The 20,188-nt window shown below is 37.9% G+C and overlaps 1 protein-coding gene across 1 annotated transcript in view; it reads right to left on the bottom strand.

Annotated features, from left to right (window-relative positions):
* Nucleotides 1-2,016: 2,016 nt before the first annotated feature.
* LOC124166626 (acetylcholine receptor subunit alpha-like 1) overlaps nucleotides 2,017-20,188 on the bottom strand; it is a 182,395-nt gene continuing 164,223 nt past the window's right edge. Inside the window, exons 6-7 of the mRNA XM_046544241.1 lie at nucleotides 16,170-17,212; nucleotides 2,017-13,642 (exon numbers count right to left, since the gene is read on the bottom strand). Coding sequence (XP_046400197.1) covers nucleotides 13,439-13,642; nucleotides 16,170-17,212 — 1,247 coding nt within the window. The 3' untranslated portion in view covers nucleotides 2,017-13,438. The remainder of the gene's footprint in view (nucleotides 13,643-16,169; nucleotides 17,213-20,188) is intronic.

Here is a 20,188-nt window from a genome sequence, read left to right as displayed (position 1 = left end):
TTTAAAATTGTTAACAGGGTAACCCGTGTTCGATATGACGACTTCCAATCATCGAGATGCATCACAAGCTGCGGTAGTTGTTCAACTTAGAACTACCGCAGAAAATCAAATTTTATCGTGGAATAAATATTCATAAAATTTAAATTTTTCATAGCTAAATATATAAAATATTTGGGTTCTTCTAGCTTACATCAGGGTTATTATATTTTTATCACATAAAAATTATTTCAAATCAAAATAAGGCTATTTTTCATAAGACTAACGTATTTCACTAAGAAAATTCATGCATCCAGAAAACTTATTTAGTGCCCCTGTAAATCACAATTTATTATCTTTGGGGTCACATAAAATTACTACAAGGCATTTTGGCCAGGTGCACATGCACTGGCTGTGTTGTTCATTGTAAGGGCATTATTTGACAAGATCAAATTAACTAACGTCAATCTACTCAGTTAAAAAACAATTCCAGAAAATTCAAAATTCAACAATTCTTATTCCAACTATCAAATCTTAAGAGGAATTCTAGGCTCTCCTTTCCCGTATATTTTAGGCACGTATTGTCTCAAAGACATCTACCAATACAAGGAATAACTTTTAATGACAAAGGGATCATTCTTTACGAAGATAACATTATTTAAAACGTTGTTATTGAAAGGCACTGCTACATTTTCGTCATCAATAACGACACATTTTATTTACTTGAAGAAAATGTAGTAAAAAAGTGGGAATGCCTTATTTGATTAAATCAGTCAATTGAAGAGAATTAGGTAAACAGACAATTGATTTATTCCATATCAATTTCATAATTCTATGATTTTTTTAGTGAACAAGCGATAATTGGATTGGCGATTGAGTTTTTATTAATTTACGCGCCAAAATTATCTTAAAAATAAAACTGAAGTTTTTAAATAAGATTGACAATTTATGATTGAAAAATGATTCATATAAGATAAAATTTACTGCATCAGGGTGTAAGTTATATTAAAGGCATGTGCCATTCTAGTTTTTCTTAGCAGCAATAATTCAATACTGCGGCGAAAATATTTTGATACAAGCCATCAAAGATGGCCAATTCCGGTAAATTTTGGGACAGGAATTATGACATTATTAATTATTTAAAAAAAGTTTTCATCAACGAAAAACTTCGAATTTTAATTTTAAATCCAATTATATAATAAGAGAAGGCGAAATAGTTATTATTAATGCGATTAGTTTTCTTTCATATTAATGGAAAAATATATTTTTTTCTAGATCTTATTCACATCCTATAGTTAAAAGTTGAATGAGGTGAATTTAAAAAAATAAGAACATTATTTTCACCTACATATGGCACGATTTTTAAATTTGTTTCAACTAATCTTAGAGGAGATCTCATGGTAGCATATCTCTTTTGGTGAGACTTGTAAGTATTTACAAGATTCCTCTCTTCACATAATAAAATTTTTACATGCATTTTTATTATTTATGTTAATAATAAGGATGGAATATCGAGTGATAAAGATATTCCCTCGATAAAGTGAATTACGGCGTCCGTTAAGCGATGCAGCGATATTGATTTTTAACGCCAGTAGAAGAGCATTCGCAGTCTTCTCTTAAAAGTCACGCATCGTGATGAATTTTCAATGGACTCATTTTCCCTTACGTATTTTTTAGTTTCTGTTTAATTTACATTTGATATATCTTAATTTGAGGTTTTACAAACATTCCAGAGGGTGGTGGGAAAAATTTATAGTGGCTCATTTGAACATGGCTAAAGATTGCATTACATAAGATACCAAATTAATTATAGAGTTCGGTGCAATATTAATAAAGTACCAGCTGCACGATAACTGTACTCGTGCAAAAAGATTATTTACGCTTTATAATTTGAGAAAAATTTATATTAACTCTGGTAAACTACAAATGTTTGACTTCTTGTGCGCTTCAACAGCATTAAATCATTCAATAAAGTTTAGGACATGGCATTGGGAAGGGATTTGCTATTGGAGAGACGACAGTCAGTAAGCTGTAGCAGCATTAGTTTTTTAAAACATATTCTTTTTATTTATCAATAGTAGTTATAAATCTGTTTATTGAGACATGAATAAATTAACATTAATTCATTCAGCATTAAAAGCCTGTGTTTCAAGTATAGAATGTTTTAAAGAGCTTAAAAATGAAGGAATAAGTTTTAGATAAACTTAATTAGTTTTATAAACAGATGGTTGCTATTGGTTGGCATCATTTTAGCCCCAGGTGAAGGCCAATAACATGGCTCTCTCTGCAGTTCTTTTGTTACATGACAAGTTATTCCAGACCATTCCAAATAGGATTTTTTAAAGGATTTAAAAATGGTTGTATTACCAGTCAGTGAAAAAATAAAACATGAATCTTTAAAAATCAAACGGATGTTTTAAAAATGGTTGATATAAATTTAATCATTCAACAATCTTTCTTCAAACAACAATTGAATTCCAGGCCACCAACAATCAAACGAACATATTCTTCTCAACAACATGAAATGCTATGGAAAAGTACTTCAGATACAAACTTTGGGAACAACTCAAGAAACCATATAAGTGTGGTAAAGGTTATTATAACATTTCATGTCCTGAGTAGTGCATTATCTCACCTACTGAAATTTGTTTGAATTAATAAAGATACGCACTTTACGTTACTGAAATATTTGGCTTATTTTTTTATGGTTACTCAAGTTGATTCCATTCGTAAACTGATTAAAGTATTTTACTACCATTTTAAATTACGTTATCCGTCTAGGAAATCAATTGAACTGGAAACTAAAAGGTTTAAGAAAGAAAAATTGAGTCAATGCAAAGTTAGAGATCAGAGAAATTAATCTAAGGTGAACATTTTCTTAGTGCGAAATTAATTAATATGGTTGATCTTCAGCACCAGCTTAACGGTGTTGTTTGTTAGTAACACGCATGGGGATATGCCAACTTTTTTAGGAAAAAACATTCTTTCACTTAAGAACAAAATAGTTGTAGTCTATACAACAACGAACTATCCATTATTCGTTATTAGGATCAATGGCAGTCAGTTTTTCTTAGACCAAACGAAAGACAGTCAACAGTTTTTTTCTTCTCTTAACGATTAAGGAGCAGCCCTGGAAAACTTCACTACATTTTGGAACATATAAACGGCTAAGTCACACAGAGTAAAACTCACACCAAGAACCTGGAATGAAACGAAGACCTTACACATTGCCCCAATGTCATGACGTCTTATGCAAAATCCATTCACACTCAGAATATTCTCGGGGCAGTAGTTTTAAGGTTCTTACCACACTGAGGAAGAAATTCCCAATCCAAGATTTGCGGTAGTTACATCAGATATTAATTGAGCATGGCATGTAACTGGCATTTTTTTTTGTTCCATTGGAAAAATAAAATAAAGACAATAATTACGGCGTAGGAAAATCTTTCTTTCATTTTATCGTGTCTTATTCTCATGGTATGAATTTTTTTTCCGACATGCGATGGAATTCTATAACGTCAAAAATTAAAATTATCAATTATATGTCACCGGTTTTTATTTTAACCCGACCAACTTCAACACTTGGGGGTGTCGTTAGCAAGGGAACATGTGTGATCATGGTTTTCGGAATTCCATCTGGTTAATTGATCGTTACACCGCGTTGTTATCATCAACAGACAATTTAAAATACGGTGGATACCTGGAAACCATGATCACATCTGCTACTCAACGCGGAAGCTTTGGCAAGAACCTGGTGGGATGGCTTGCTTGAAGCTTTCGCGGATTACTACAGGTATAGCTGTTTTTTTACACCGCGTTGTAATTAGTTTGCTTGTCCAATGTTTCGTGGCCGTTGATGGTCACTTGTTCCAGGGAATAAGTTAACCTTCCGGTGTGTGATAAATCATGTCGATCCATGGACTGGAGTAAGTCGGAAAATGAGGGGTCTAGGAACTCATCTTTTTAGTCTCCTAATTAAGACGCCATTGGCCACGCATTTGGCTTTCATCGAGGTCATATTGAAGTTCTCGTCTGAAGAACCATTGTCACCCGAAAGTTAACTCATTGCCTCAGAAAAAAATGGCCAGAAACTGTTACGAAACGTTGGTAAGTATAACAAATCAGTATCGACGCGCGGTAAACCAGAAAAAAATGAAACGACAACAGCCGAAACATAGGAGTGCTGAAAACCGGCGGTGTTGAAACGAAGACTTAGTGGAATATTATTGAGTATTTAACTCATTGACATCAAGATCACATAACGTCAATGGCCACTGGGAAAACAATTAAGTGCGAATTGTGAGAGGTACCTTCTTGTGGCGGAAACATTCTTCAAGGAGAATATTTGGCAACGAGAGCGTTGAAAGGTTTGCAGAGGTATTCTTTGTCTTCACGGCGGAAAGATATCACAATTAAGAGCTTTGCTTTAAATGTACAGCGTTAATACTTAACTATTTACGTAACAAAGGTCGCGGCCTTTTCAAATGTTGAATCCCTTAATTCAATTTCTATATACCTCCAACAATTATCTCTATAATAATTACTTGACCCATAATACTTCAGATGCTATTTATTTACCCCGCCATCTCCAATCTATCAATACGATTTTTTACTAACATCTGTGAAAATTTGTGATTCCCTAAGCGATAAAAATTTTTCAAAACTTATCTTCGGATACTAATTCCACAACCCTGATTATGGCCCGCATATTTTTCCTTTATTTACATTAATCCAAACAATGCGACATGGCATTAAGCCATACAGTCATAGGAGTTTACTATATACATTGCACTGTCGTAATTAGGTGTTCAAAATCTTTCCGGAAATTATGTCAGAAATAAACGAGTCAATTTTCTCCATTGTAATATATTTTGGAATATATATATTACGAAAATCTGAATTTGAATGCAATTTGTTACCTATGCCAATAAGTAATTAAATTAAAAAAGATATGGTAGAAATTATCAATGAGAGAAACAATCAACATAGAAAAATGTATACTTCGTATTTGCTTACAAATATCACTTTTTTGATGCAGCAAAAATCTTAATAAAGCGTATAATAAGAAACTGCACGTCAATATCCCGATGAACATATCTTTAAAGCCATGTTTCATGAATTTTTCCTAAGAAAGTAAAAGGCATTTCTGAAGGATAATATAGTCAAGGTAGGGATACAGTTAAGAACTTAAAGGTGAAAAAGGAAGCTTAGTTGGCGTAGCTAGGGACTGAAAATGATATTAGATGTGAATGAAAGTATAGAGTTTTATAATTCTGGTTTTAAGCAAAGTGTGGCATTATTTTATCACTTTCGGCCGCATATCCGTATTAGCGTGATTAAGTATAAAGCAGAGCACGTATTTGCGATATATTCCCATAAAATTGTTTTAAATACATAATGTTATCAATGAAATCTCTCTCTAACGACTCGACCTATGTTAAGAGTGAAAACAATGAACAGCCAACAGTTTGTGGCAGACATGAAGTTTTTTTCCTTAACTGCAAACGACCTGTTTGATGATGGATACTAAGGAATTAGATATAGAAGGGGCCTATAGAAACGCAGGCGATAAAAAATACATTATCCCAAAGCATTGGAGAGCTTTTTTGCACTAAGATCCAGTGGTCGGGATAGCGGGCCAAAATTGCGAGGGAGATAAATCAAGGAACCTTCCCGAAAAGGGAATTATATTTGCGAAGAAACAGATTTCCTGGATTTTCGAACCCACGTTCGGATGGGAAGGGTAGGGAAAGAGAACAGGAAATGCGTTATTGCTCCCCTTACCACCCTGCGAAGAGACATGGTAACGCCTTTTTCCCCTGAACCTCGCGGCGGTGGGTTATTTGGAGGTGAAGCAGGGGCCCGAGAGGGTAGGAGAGAGCTTTGAGGATAAGAATAGGCAGAACGCTTGGCGAAGTGGAAGAGGACGGAAGAAAATGCATGCGTAGGGAAGAGTCGAGTGTGGAGGAGAGAGGAATAAATTACATGAAGAGGCTAGGACTGTGATAGCACAATGACTAACGTAAAAATGTTCTCATATCGATTTATGAATGGAATCCCGGTGATTAATTATTGGAATAGACTCTCTGCAGAAGTGTTTCAGCCCTATCCGAGCAGCATAAATACTTTCAAGAAAAGGCGCAAAAAATTATCTTGGAAAACTAATTTCGTTGCTTATTTTAAAATTTCGATTTCACTGATAAATGTTATTTTCATGATGCCTTTTTCATTTATTCTATTTTCAATATATACTATCTGGTACTACCTGGATAATGAGTTGCATAATATGATAATAATAATAATAATAATAAAAGAAAGGAAACTTGATAATGCGATCTGGTGAGGATATTTGAGAAAACGTGACAGAAAAACACTAGTGGCAATACATAGACAATACACAACTCAACAATTATAGGGTTGATTTCTTAAAAATACATTTACATCACAGTGTCATAAAATTAAACGGCAAGGGAACCCAAAAAATTAATAAGTTTAATTTGAAAGAGTGTAAGAAAAGGTACGCCGCATAAAAGAAAAGTAAATAACTTCACCCTCAGATAATTGAAGCCATCCTTTTTAATCAGCTAACTCTAATGCAATGCGTAAAAGCGACCTACTCAAGGCCCGCATATATCTTGGAGTAAAGGGTACTCATTTAATTATGATTAATTGCTTAGGGTGAAAGATGTAACCACTTTTTTCTGGGCGAAGGAGGAATCCGGTGAAAGGGACCTACGGATACGCTAGACTAGAGGCAGTATATATGCATTAAGATGTCTCTGTGATTCCTGGTGATTTAAGTCTATTCTGCACGGCTTGAATGCCTTAGCGAAGGAAGCGCTATCCCTAGTTGGCTCCACCTGAACTGAACCCAAGGACGGTCTCTGCAATTGACGGAGGTGATGGTGAGAAATGATTTCGATTGAGTTTTTCATTATATATGTCGTTTAATTTTGTTATATTTTGGGCTAATTTCAGGTTACTTCACTGCAGTGATAAATATAGTAATGAACTTCTCTTGGATTCATCGCTAGGTAATAAAATAAAAATCAGCCGGCGTTTAAGTTCCGAGAAGGTTACTAACTAGTATTGAGGATAAGCGATAAGTCCGAATCTGAAACTTTAGCTGCTTTAATTCTCTTACCCAATGGGAAGCGCGAGAAAATTCCATTTGTATAATTTCCTAGGAAACAGTTAATTCATTCATATTCAAAAAGGATAAAGAATCCAGTTGGGGGTTTTATCCTAGACATTAGCACAGTAAGCGTCGAAACCGGTTGATTTTAATAAACTTCGAACGTAAATTTACTAAGTCGTTAGGCCGCGGTGACATCGGGATGAAGTCCTCACCTGCCAAAATGATGGTCACGGGTTCGAGTTCCGCCTTGCCTTCAGCCGTTATTTAATCTTTAAAGTTCACGTGTAACGGCCGTAATGTGCTATTCAACGGGAATTTGAAAATTAAAAAACAAAATTAAAATTTACTAAGTCGTTAGGCCGCGGTGACATCGGGATGAAGTCCTCACCTGCCAAAATGATGGTCACGGGTTCGAGTTCCGCCTTGCCTTCAGCCGTTATTTAATCTTTAAAGGTCACGTGTAACGGCCGTAATGTGCTATTCAACGGGAATTTGAAAATTAAAAAAAAATAATAATTGCGTATTACTCCCATCTCTTTGGTAAAAGAATCGACCATAAATTGTCCAAATATCGTCATATCAACATGTTCTATCTTAAGGAAATAACGCAAAGAAATATACCTACGGATACTGCAAAGGACTGTAATATCCTGAATCTTTCGGCTCGACCAAAACCCGGAGAACGCGCAGAAAAAATCGGACAGACCCGCGGGAGAAATTGCTGTTTATTGCCTTTTAGGGTACCGCGGTGATCACGCTTGCCAGGAGTGTGGTTTTATTCTCTCGCGTTTTTTGTTTCCAAGAGCCTGGTGTGTTTAGGAAAGGGGTGGAAATGCGCAGGATCTGTGCGAGAAGGGGGAAAAAAGGGCAGCGGTTAGGGTCCCTCAGACGCAGGTTCTCGACGACCCACGCAGCTCCACGCGGTGATGTCCCCAGGATTTAAGGGACAAAGAGGAATGCTCAGAGAGGGAGGAAAAAAACTCTTACACGACACAAGCAGGGAAGCAGAGAGGGAGAGAATGAGGGAATAAAGTACTAAGGATGTTCACATCTCGCCTGATACACAAAAGGATCGAAATTTCGCCTAGAGACTGGCGCGAAAAACTACTGAGACATGCCGCCAAGGTGTTTCCTAGAGGTAATCCAGCGTTTTAACTAGGAGTTCCTCAAATCCGGTAGCCTAAAATAATAATAGAAAGACACATAATATCTCGTAATTTACCGTATAAATTACTGGATAAATATAAATGAACCTCTGTACTTTTCTTACTTTTCCGTACTTTTCTGTATAAATTACTGGATGCAAATAATTCTCTGTAAGTGAATCGGATTAGGTTTTCCAGTATAGAAGTGCGACAAATGCATTTAACCACAAGTATTCTATTGCCTAAAGGAATACTATAGGGGCCATTAGGGTGCTCGACAAGCGAGGTTAATAGGTGAATACTCCGACGATCAGATAATTACCTCCCTTCCTGAGGTGGATGCATGAATGTTTCGTTAAGCTTTTCGTTGCCTCAAAAAACGAGTACAATACTAGTGACCTGGTGGATACCGAAACAAAGCCATCTATTCGTCACGTTAATCGATAACTTATTTCTTTTTTTCCGGAGTATTTTCCTTTACACTACAATCTGTACATGTACCCAGGAAACTTGTACCTAGCTGGTGATAAATATGTTTTGAGGTTCGACTCATTCCTTGTTATGGAGATAATCAATACAGTACAACGGATACCTCCAATTCTATTCACAATGCTGACGAGAGAAAACTTGGACGAAAAATATCGGTCACCATGGACCACCTCAGCTTGTTGAAAATCTGAGAAAAAAATTAATGCGGGTATTACATCAGAGTGGGAATATTTCAACAGATCAATGGCGCGGAAATCTAAGATTCAAAAATTCACGTCGATTTTACTCCTATACCTATATGTAGAGGACTGTGGTAAAGTCTACGAGTTACCACCACCACTTGCGAGGGCTGTGGATGGAATTCCAGGGAAGGACACCACCGACTTTGGTGATGCCCGGAGGGGCGAGGGTAATGTTTCGGAGGTCCTCTGTGTTTCGCAGCCCTCGAGGGGAGAGAACGAGAAAGTGTTTGCTGTGGAAGCGGTGGTGGGAATCGGGAAAGCACAAGACCCGGCGTCGGGGATCTCAGAGATAAGGCCGGAAAAACCTCGGAAGGAAAAAGAGGAAGAAATGTGGAAGAGGAACAGGAAGGGACGGAGATAAGAGGCAAAGGAGAAGCGACAGGAGTGAGAATAAATGTGGGAAGAGAGGACGAAAAAAATCAAATACTGTTATTCCCCCCTTCCTTCCACACGAGGGTAAGGGAAAATACGCATCCTATAGGGTGGCACTTTGCGATAAAAAAAACCGGAGTCCTGCCCAGGACGCTAGCAGGAGCGAGGGAGAGCTGAAGAAATAAGTATATGAACATTCAGATATTGAAGAACGTATTTACATAGAAAGATGCACGCATATATGTGGACTCTAAAAGCAGGGATGGGTGTGTATGGATCCGACTGAGGTAGGAGTTTGAGGATAAAAGGCTCCGGGCTGGATCTAAGCAAGGGATTTCAGGATGGCAAGGGTCTGAGCGTAGCCACGGGGAGAGGTAGGCTGAAAAGGGTTTTAAAGGACGATGTAAACGCCGCTTGCGAGGACTTTTGAGCGGAGATATAGAAGCGAAAGTTTGCATGGACCACGGCTGAGAGGCAGGATTAAAAAGATAGCGTTGTGTGAGATCAAAGATGCAGATGAGTCAAGGTCTGGAAGGGAAAAAGGAATGAAATGGGCAATGAGGGACGTAATATGGCGCTGCCGAAAGAGCAGGGACAAATGAACAGGAGATGTGGAGCATAAACGGAATGAAGAGCTCTGTGATACCTTCGAGGGTGGATGAGAGCAATACTAAATGAATGAGTGCCGCCTAAGTTCCTTCCTATGCGTTATGTGATGAGACTGACAAAACCATTAACTCCACAAAGGACCCTCCATTCCCGCCTGACAGCGTTCTTTCCGTCATGTTTACCATTTATTTATTTATTTTCAACTTCCCCGTAAACAGCACATAGAAGCCTTAACAACGGAATATTTAACAAATCACGATACAAACATCCATGCCTTGGATAGTGACCACCTACCCAGGCGGGATTCGAACCCGCGACCTACGGTTTGGGCAGGCGAGGACTTTACCCCACCTCCACCGAGGCGCTTAAAATTGGCGCTATCATCCCGTAATTTTCAAAGTAAGCGGAGTACACCTTTTTAAAAATTGTCCTGCGCACAAATATGAAAGACTTTTACCTGTGGAAATCGGTTACGTATAACAAATTATTTTACTTCAAATTAACGCTATTATTAAGTGATTTTCAAGATTGCTGAAGCACACCTTTTTAAAAATTTTCCTGCACATGAAAAATGAAAGTTATAATCTGAGGATATACTGCCGTAAAACATTCGCATATGATAAGCAGGCCCTCAAATTAAAATGATGCTTAAAGAAATAGGATTTTTTAAAGTCATTGGAGACAGTAAAATTAATCACGATGAGGATATTTATATTAAGCTCTTCTTAATGAAAGAAGCAAGACAATTGGAAGACACAACGTATACTAATCTTTCCTAGTACAAATGAGTTTGCTGTACATAATGCCTCTAAAACATCGGAATTGAACACTGAGCGATGCGAACTCACACCTTCCTCCAGGGTAAGAAGAAATGGTTTGTAAAATCCTACCAGAAGGATGCTGCTTATACCTACTTATACGAGTACACTATTTACAATAGGTATTATCACGCATTAATATCAGACGGTAATCATGTTCTGAAAGAGAAGTTTTAATAATCCACGTAGCATCATAAACTATTATTTACAGCACATTTGATATTATGAAAACTTAACTTATAATATGCCATAAACATCTTCAAAAACATTCTAATTTCCTAACAATAACTAATGTAGAAAAGTATTAACATTAACACTTATTCTTAAATTACTATAAAAAAATACTGCAACAAGCGAACTGCCGTATAAACTGATTGGCCAACGAAAAGACATAACTGAGTAACATTACTAAACAAGCGAAAGGAAATTTCTAGTGAACATCATTATGGAACAAGTTTTCTAGTAACGAAAATGACGACTGAATACGACAACAATTGAAACTTCATCTTTTACAACCTCGATATTTCGCTCTCGAAATATGATTGTCCTTTATCTTAAACGCAGTATATAATATTCCAGAAGTTTTTCCACACAAGAGAAAGTACCTCTCACAATTCACCCTAAATACAAAATTTATAAATGCATAATTAGAATCAAATTGCATTGGTATAGAGAGTAAAGAATACTTTGACAAAAGTGAAAGTTAGATAAAAAAAGGCAATTTAGCTTTGCTTTATATAATGTTAGTACCAGATACAATGATCCAACTCAATTAGGCCTTGGAAAGGATGCTTATCCGCATTTATATTGTACCGTACCAGGGATTAGCAGCTGACTCAGGGATAGTAACAGTACAGTGCAAGCAAAAAGATTTTCCTCGTGCCGTATTTAAATCATAATATGGTATTAAATTTATAATGCCATCATGCCTTTATCAGCTACCGCTTCCGCTAAGTAAAACCCTAGAAAATAAAAAAAGAAGAAAAACGCTTAAGAACGCTTCAACAATTCTATTTTACCTTGGATTGTCTCGAGATAATTGATTTTTTTATTGTTATTATATAATATTATTTTTGGAACAAGATAATTCTGCACGTGCAACGACGCAGTCTGTGTTAACAAACATCCAGGAAGACATTCGAATCTCAAAAACGTCATAGTTTATCCGTGAGTCAAAAGAGTGTGTGAATCCAATCATTTTGTTTCATATTACTTTTCATTTTTTTAAATTAGCGTGTTAAATTTAACATTATCTTCTCAGGCGCATGACATATTTTTCCTCTGTTTTATCTTAATATTTTTTGAGCACCAATCTTACACGTAATCCATTCGACGCCATAGTAAAAAAGAACTCCGCAGCAGTGAGAAGATGAATGAACTCTCAACTCTCGACAACTATTATATTTTTTTTCTGTAATCATCTTCCCAGCTTTCTATAGCGGTGTTCCATAAGCTTCATTTCCATTCGTCACCAAACTTTTCTTCGGCAAAACAGCACACTGACAACTCACGCGTAGCACACTTTCTCACACACAAAGAACCCACACGTAATACGGCGTCCGTAACATTTGAAAACCTCGCCACATTTTAACACCCCCCCGAAAAAACCGATACCACTCGTTTCGAGCATCATTCTCCTCCCAAATAGAGGCTGAACATTGAACAGGAAATTCGTACTAAAAAAAAAGAACTCACCACGTATGATCGACCTCTTTCTTCAACTTAGTCAAGAGGCTAAGCTTCCATGCTTTTCTTCCTTGTGTCTCCATGGAGAAAATACAATGCGGCGACCAAATATTTTAGCATTTAATAATATGGAACGGCAAAATTTCATCTTTTTTCCTCTCTGGGCTTGGTGATCGTGCGTGCATTTTTCCTCCACGCAATGTCCTACACGTTTGCCGCTAACGATTCTTCACATCAATTTCAAGGCATATGAGCAGTGTCGGCTATTTTTTATACATAATATGTACACTTTACACAAGGAGAAAAAACAACCGACTTTTCAGAACGGATGAAAAGAAGGAAATAACGCAGGAAGAGAACGGAATGATTTCAATAAATACGAACAAGATGAAACAACGATATATTTTTGGGTCCAGAATCCCATTCTCTCAAAAACTTTAAACCTCACCTCACTTCTTCAACTATAATTAATTCACCAGCACGGAGAATTTCATTTTTTTAAATTTATATATACGTGTGTGTGTGCATATATCTCAAACGCAAAAACCACAAACACACAAGATAAACTCACATTTATATCACTCACTCTTCATAAGAACGAAAAAAGCCAGCAAACTGTATTGGACGATGTAAAAATTGCGTAAATTTTACATCCTCCGCGCACTTTGCTGCAGGCAGTTTTGATGACCTCTTGAGGTTTTATTCGTTTATGATCCAGTGTGCTCTCCCAATGAACTAAACGGAACGACTTATTTTTACAGTATCTTCTTTTTTTCCTATCTGGGAAGGTAGAAGTGTAATATGTTCATTATAACGCTTCAACAATGCTTGATGAAGCGGCAGGAGTCCTTCAAGGTCGCCAAGGAGGATATTCCAGCGTGGATCCTGGGGATTTGGTTTTCTGGCGAACGGAGGATACCTCCGAAAAATATTTTAATTCAGTCACAAGATGCTTCGCTTCTTTTAGTTCTCCTCCGGACCCATCATCATCATCATCAACTTTTTCTTCGCAACCTTTGAATACTGGATGTCGATCGGCTTCGTCGTATCGTACAAGGAAGGGGCTTGAAGGATAATCAATGCCGTTCCCAGGACACAAGCTAATGTGAATATCCAGAGAAATAGACGGTCTAGCACCATGGCAACATACTTCCAGTCTTCCTCAACCTGAAGGAGAAGAAAAAATATTTTACAAACGAATACTAATGCAAATGCAACTCAAGCTTCCCAACATTAACCTACCAAGATAATTATCAGAAAAATATTACAATAGAGGATGAATATAGATGGAAGGGGTAACCTTAGTACATTATTCATGAGACACAAATTGTTTAGTTGCATAAAAAATTATATGAGAACGAATTTTCTCTTTTCAAAAAAACAAAATTCGTTCTCATATTAATTTAATGCCATTAAAACTGTTTTTGACACGCCCTAGCAGAACATATTTAACAGAGGTAGACGTTCAAAACATGTAAAACCTACGCCACTGTTTATGCATGTAAACACTTGGTACCATAACACTATTATTCAACCTATTACACATCCGCAAACGGGTAGTATACAAAATCTTCCCTAGCAGAAAACTGGAAATCGGGGCCTCTTCCTTATGACAAGTGAAAAATATATCTCTCATATTGTATCGGTGATTAATTATGTTACATAGGCGCAGTAAGGATTTACAAGCCTAAAGAAAGGTTACGAAAGCAGCATATGGATTGCAAAAATGAAGGAAGAATAATATTTTCTGTTGCTAGTTGACACATGAGTATAAGAACATTCAAAACTACACAAAGAACGAACTTGAACTATATTTGCATTTGACAAGCCTTTCATACCGCTGATTCAAATTCAGATAATGATAAAGGAACTTCATCGGACTACAAGCGTATTACCATTAAAGATGCACATGGTTAAAAACGGAGGTTATGTACGATAATAAGTATACGGATAAACACACGTAAACACATTTATTTTAAGAACACGCTACAAGAAAAATTAAGCCGAAATAAGGAATTTAGGCATAAGATGTATTTGAAAGAAATTTTACCAATTTTCTTGCTTAGGATACATTACACCTTGAAAAGGAGGAATTTATTAAAAGTATTTATACGTTTATTTACTGCATCTAGTGTGATACTCACTAACATATCAATGAATTTATGCCACCCTTGTCACCCAATCCACAAATGAAACCATGGGAGTAATAGTGAAGGGAAATATATTACATAACCAGAGACCAAGGCAACCACCCACGCAACATACAGGATGAAACAGATGCTGAGTGGATTCGGACCGAAAGGAAGCCATTCAAACAAGAATTCAGCCAACCATGGCCCAGTGAGCACTGAAAAACATTAACTTAACCGGAAAAATCCTCGCTTAAGCGCTAAATAAAAGGAAGTTCCCAGTCATGACTTGAAAATGATATTGCATTATAGACCAGCAAGTTTATAAGATATGAAATAACATTAAATTTCCCTCAAAACAAAACATACGATTTCTACATAATTTTATTCGCTGTATATGGTCTCTATGAATAGCACACGAAACTTAGCTGAATTACTACCACTCCGTCACAATAAAAAGCATTCGTGAACTGAGAGTATGCCAACAAATATGAAAAGAAGAAGTTAAAAGAACCTTCAACAGTGCAAAATTACAAGATGTAAATATTCACTAACCCAACCATCCAAAAAATATTCCATGAGTGATTGAGTTCCTTTAGACAATATGAGTTCAATAAGTAGCTATAAGAAACAATAAGTACGTGATGTTTGAATATGATCGTGTAAGTGCTTAAATATATCTTGTAAGACCCGTTTCAGTCGTAAGCATTCTGTGGATGGATACAATAGTCAGGGAAAACAGAACAACGCTAATTGATAAATAATTAATCCATAATAAAACATGTTTAAACATACTAAGGATAATATTTTACATGGATGTTGGGAGTAAGTAAAAGTAGAAAACACAATATCACTCGAGTGTCATGCAGAGGGTCTATGACACCCTTAACGTCCCAAATTTCAGCTTAGGCTAAATATTATTTTTATTCACCCGTAAGTCACAATACTGACTTTGTTGTTCCACAAAATAAAACTTCATGTAAACGTCACGTATAAAGAGTACCTATATGTAGTGTACATTTGAAACCCGAGTGTTTAAAATATCGTACATATTTTGAGGACGAAATATTCAGTGTGAAAATTCACTAACTCATTTTTAACTGTGTAATATTCCATTTTAAGGTTTCTCGGCAGGACTAGCTTTACTCTACGGCCTCCACTTTTTTACATATAAAGCGAACCGGGTTTCAAGGAATAACCATCATCAAGAATCATTAAATTATTATCTTTTAATCTCAATACTGTTGCCTAAGTTAAGTAACAGAAGAACAGATGAAATCATAAACAGACTCCAGAATAGTGGAAAAGGATGGGTAAAGATATTATTTTATGGAAGCATGGTCCTTTCAATGAAAGTGCTCTCTAGAATCTAATTTGCGACGGTCGTTAAATAATTAGCATAAAAAATAAGTGGCATAAGTAATAGTTATCCAATGAAGAACCCTTAAATTCAGTATTATTATTTACATAATGAATAGCTTCTATGATGTAACGCCAAAATTGTTATAATTTTGTATTTGTGCATCAGCCAACGATCAGGACCAAGGATTCCAAGAGAAACTCACGTTTTCGAACTTGTCCTTGTTCTTGACGTGCTGCGCGATGAACCTCGCCTCCTCGATGGCCTTTTCCGCGCCCTGCGCCATCTGCCGCAACTCCAGCGTCGGCGAGCCCGCGTTCCCGGCCACCGCAGCCACGGCCGCCGCCACCCCGCAAACGCCCCCAAGGAACTCCGGTCTCAGCAGGTCCTCGTCGAAGGGACCCGCACCCGGCGGCGGCAGCGAGTCCACGAAGGGCGGCACCGGCGAAGAGGCTGCCCCGCTGGCGGCGGCTGCCGCGGCCGCGTCCAGACACGCGGACACGGCCGCCGCCGACACCGCCGGCGGCGGAGGCAGGAGCAACCCGGCGGGCAGCTCGAACTCCCCGCTGAACCGCGGACCCGGCCGGAACCCGTCCCCTCCTGAAGAAGAGGTCGTGTACTTGTCCAGGTCTGGGAGGTCCGTGAAGGCCGGCTCGTCATCGTCCTCCTCGTCTTCCTCCTCTTCCTCGTCCTCCTCCTCGTCTCGACGCCGGGCCTTCCGCTCCAGGGACGCCAGGCCAGGTCCGCCGATGACCGCCGGTGCTGCGCCCAGGATGGCGGGGGTCGGACCGCCGGGGACGCCAAGTCCGCCTTCCAACCCGTTCCCGTTGGCCTCGCCGTTGTTCCCCTCGTCCTGCTGCGGCCTCTCGATGAACAGCACTTTGGGGAGCATCTGAATGAAGAAGCGGTGCACCCAGGGCGCCATCTTGTGCGTGACAGGCGAGCGAAAGTTGACGTTGAGCACGGCTATGGTGACCACGACGGAGAGCGTGACGAGGACCATGGTGAAGAGGAGGTACTTGCCGAGGAGCGGGACCGTTATGGAGGTCGGGGGGATGATCTCGGCGAGCAGCAAGAAGAACACGGTGAGCGACAGCAGGATGGAGATGCAGAGCGAGACCTTCTCGCCCGAGTCGGAGGGCAGGTAGAAGACGAGGACCGAGAGGAATGAGATGCCGACGCATGGGATGATGAGGTTGACGGTGTAGAAGAGCGTCTTCCTCCTCAGGGTTATGTTGAAAATGATATCTGGAAAGGTGAAATTGAGAACATAAGGAATCGCTTCAGGCTTGACGCGGTGGAGATGCGATACATCCATGATATTACACCACTATATGTCATTTCCAAGGAGTCACGAATCACCTGGAGTTCGACTCATTGAAAATGACATAGAGATCGAAACCAATGTCGGTAGTGGAGTTATATGTTTAGGTGTGGAAATTAGCATTTGATATCTATGTTTCATCATGACAAAATGAAAGAGTGCGTGAGTTAAGGGAATTTTTATATTTTTTAGAGAATGAAGAATGTATATTGGGTGAGGGATAAAACACTAAAAGTATCCGCAACAATGGCAAAGATAGGATAGAAATTTAAAAAATAACCTAATTGAAAAAATTTGATGTTTCTGTCAGTGTTACACGCAGACAAATATCATCCGAAAATCAACCGGATACTGAAAATTTTATGTGGTAATTGATATTATGCTTCGGCCATAGATGTCCACCAGAAAAAATAAGGTATAATTAAATTGTTACTGAGCAGTATTTCTATAGTTAACAGTATGGTATTTAAGATTGATACAATAATAAAACATATTGAAATCCATGAATAATTAATATGTAAAAATGTGTACCATAGCAGCTGGCAAGCATCACTATCGTGCTTTTAAAGGTGAAACTTTTCAATGTGAAAGTAGTCGGAGAGTGAGAGAGAATCAGGAAAATAAAAATATTAATAGCTTATTTAAAGATTAAAACATGGCAACATATTCATTTACACCGAAAAAAACATATCCAACTTTTAACACAATTCTTAATCAGTATTAAAATATTTCGTTTGAGGAAAATGCTGATGCAAGAATTTCATCCTGACGCGGAATAAAATTTTTATTTCATCATATGTATGAATGGGCGTTGATTTTCTCATTATAGTTGAGTATATAACTCATTTTCTTCTTCATCAAACTTAAAGAACAGTTTTACTAAAATTAATCATTGTTTCGAAAGTAGGCATGAATTCACCATAGAAAATGACGAAAAATTATTTTGTCGAATAGGAAAAAAAGAGAAAATTACTCCAAGGAAACACAATCACTGGAAATCCTAGATTAAACGTATCCAAAAACTTTTTTAGGGGACTAACGCGTATTGTACCTTGAGCTTATATGGCGCAGATGATCCCCTCATGCAGAATCATCGGACAAGAGGAAAGTTTCAGAAACTTTGTTCGTTCAGAACGTTCGTCGAAATAGGGTCTGGGTGCTGGGTCATGGTAGTGAAAGGATAGGGAAGATACATTGTTGTCGATTACTTTTTTTTATTGAGGGCCACGGGCATTGCCGGGTGGATTATGGAGATGGCTAATGGCTTACAGTCAAAATTGGAGTGCTATGAAGAGAAATGTTTACCCAGGCAAAAGAACGCCAGCATTAGGTAAATTGCTCTCTATACAATGGGTCTACTTGAGTTCTGTCATTTGACAAAGAGAATCTCAAAATCTCTTATCACTTCGTCTCGGCAATTGATTTCCATTGATAAGCTTAAATTTCTACATAATAACACAGATTTAGGACGACAACTTAGCATTTTATTTCGGGGCTGGACCAGAAAAAAAATTTGAATACGAACCAGACTGAGGAAATAGCTACATTTAAAGTATTACATTCCAAACTGAAAATATAGTTCAACAAAATTTGCTTCAATGATGATTTCCAAACATTTTTCTTCAATGAGAAGATTTTCAAGAAAATGCAGTTCTACTTGACCCATGCTTTGCAATGCAAAAACTTCATCCCGAAAATTATACAATGGCAAATAAGTTCTTTGAGAGTAGATAACATGATTCGATTAACTAATTATCATAAGTTTATATTTCTTGGATTCTTTACATTGATGCTCAAAAGCCATTGAAATATGCGCGTTGTTTCGAAGCAATTTGGATCTAAACTTTCTACACATTAATAAAAAATAGAAACTCAAAACTTTGCTTTCCGAAATATTACAATCAAACTTTTAGTACCGCTAAAAGGCTTCACGTTAAGCGGAATTCCCTGCATTATGTCTTATTTCATCTTTCGACAATAGTTTTACAGCAAAAGAGATTCCTATCGCGATTAAACCTTTGAGTTTTCTCTATTATACGAAGAATCTCTTCATTCTTTCGATCTTCCCTGATCTGCGTCATATCAATTTGCACCTGAAACGTCTGGAGAAAAAAAGTTCTTCCTTGGCCTCAACGTAGTCTTTCAAGGTACTATTAATTAACGCCACCAAGTTAGGATTCCATCCCGCGAAATAACCGCCTCGCCATGATATCAATTGGATTACTGCACTGAGACCCGCGGAGTGACGGTTTCCGTAATCACTACGGCAGTTAATCTCCACAGAAAAGCTCGAGCCACGTCAATTAAGGGCAAAACTGTGAGGAGAGATGCCGATACCGGAGAAGAACTTGATTCTCTGGACCGTCGACTGTCGCGTCATTTTCCATGAGCTTTCCACCGTACACATTCCCGAGGTCCTTAAAGGGAACCACATACGCGACCCTTCCCATTATTTCAATTCTTTTCTTCCTACTAATTGGCCAGCTTCGTTTACTTTTTCCGTGGATCCTCTGTAGCTGAAATGACTCCAAACTTTTACATTTTTTTTCCATCCCTAAAAAAATTAAAAAACCCACCTGAATAAAGTCTAAACGGATATTTTCTCCGTATATGTCCACAAAACTGCGGGGAAATTAAAAAGAAAATAAAAGAGAGAACGCGACCGGATAACATTTCTCCCACCTCTTTTCAACCCTCCACGTTTCTCTGGACCACGAAACATTTTTATTCCTCCCACCTTCAGTATCCGAGAGCATGGTTTGTGTGCATGTTTGTTTGTTTTTTTTTGGTGGCGGTTTTATTCTAAGAATTGCCGTTTCCAACCGTGAAATTAGGTCGAGTGCCTGAAAACACGCGGATGTACGTCGATAAAATTAACCCTGGGACGGAAATAAAAAATG

Source organism: Ischnura elegans, chromosome 10, assembly GCF_921293095.1.
Source record: "Ischnura elegans chromosome 10, ioIscEleg1.1, whole genome shotgun sequence".
NCBI lineage: Eukaryota > Metazoa > Arthropoda > Insecta > Odonata > Coenagrionidae > Ischnura > Ischnura elegans.
The sequence above is the reverse complement of the archived record's forward strand: the minus strand, read 5'-3'. Positions and strand labels throughout refer to the sequence as shown.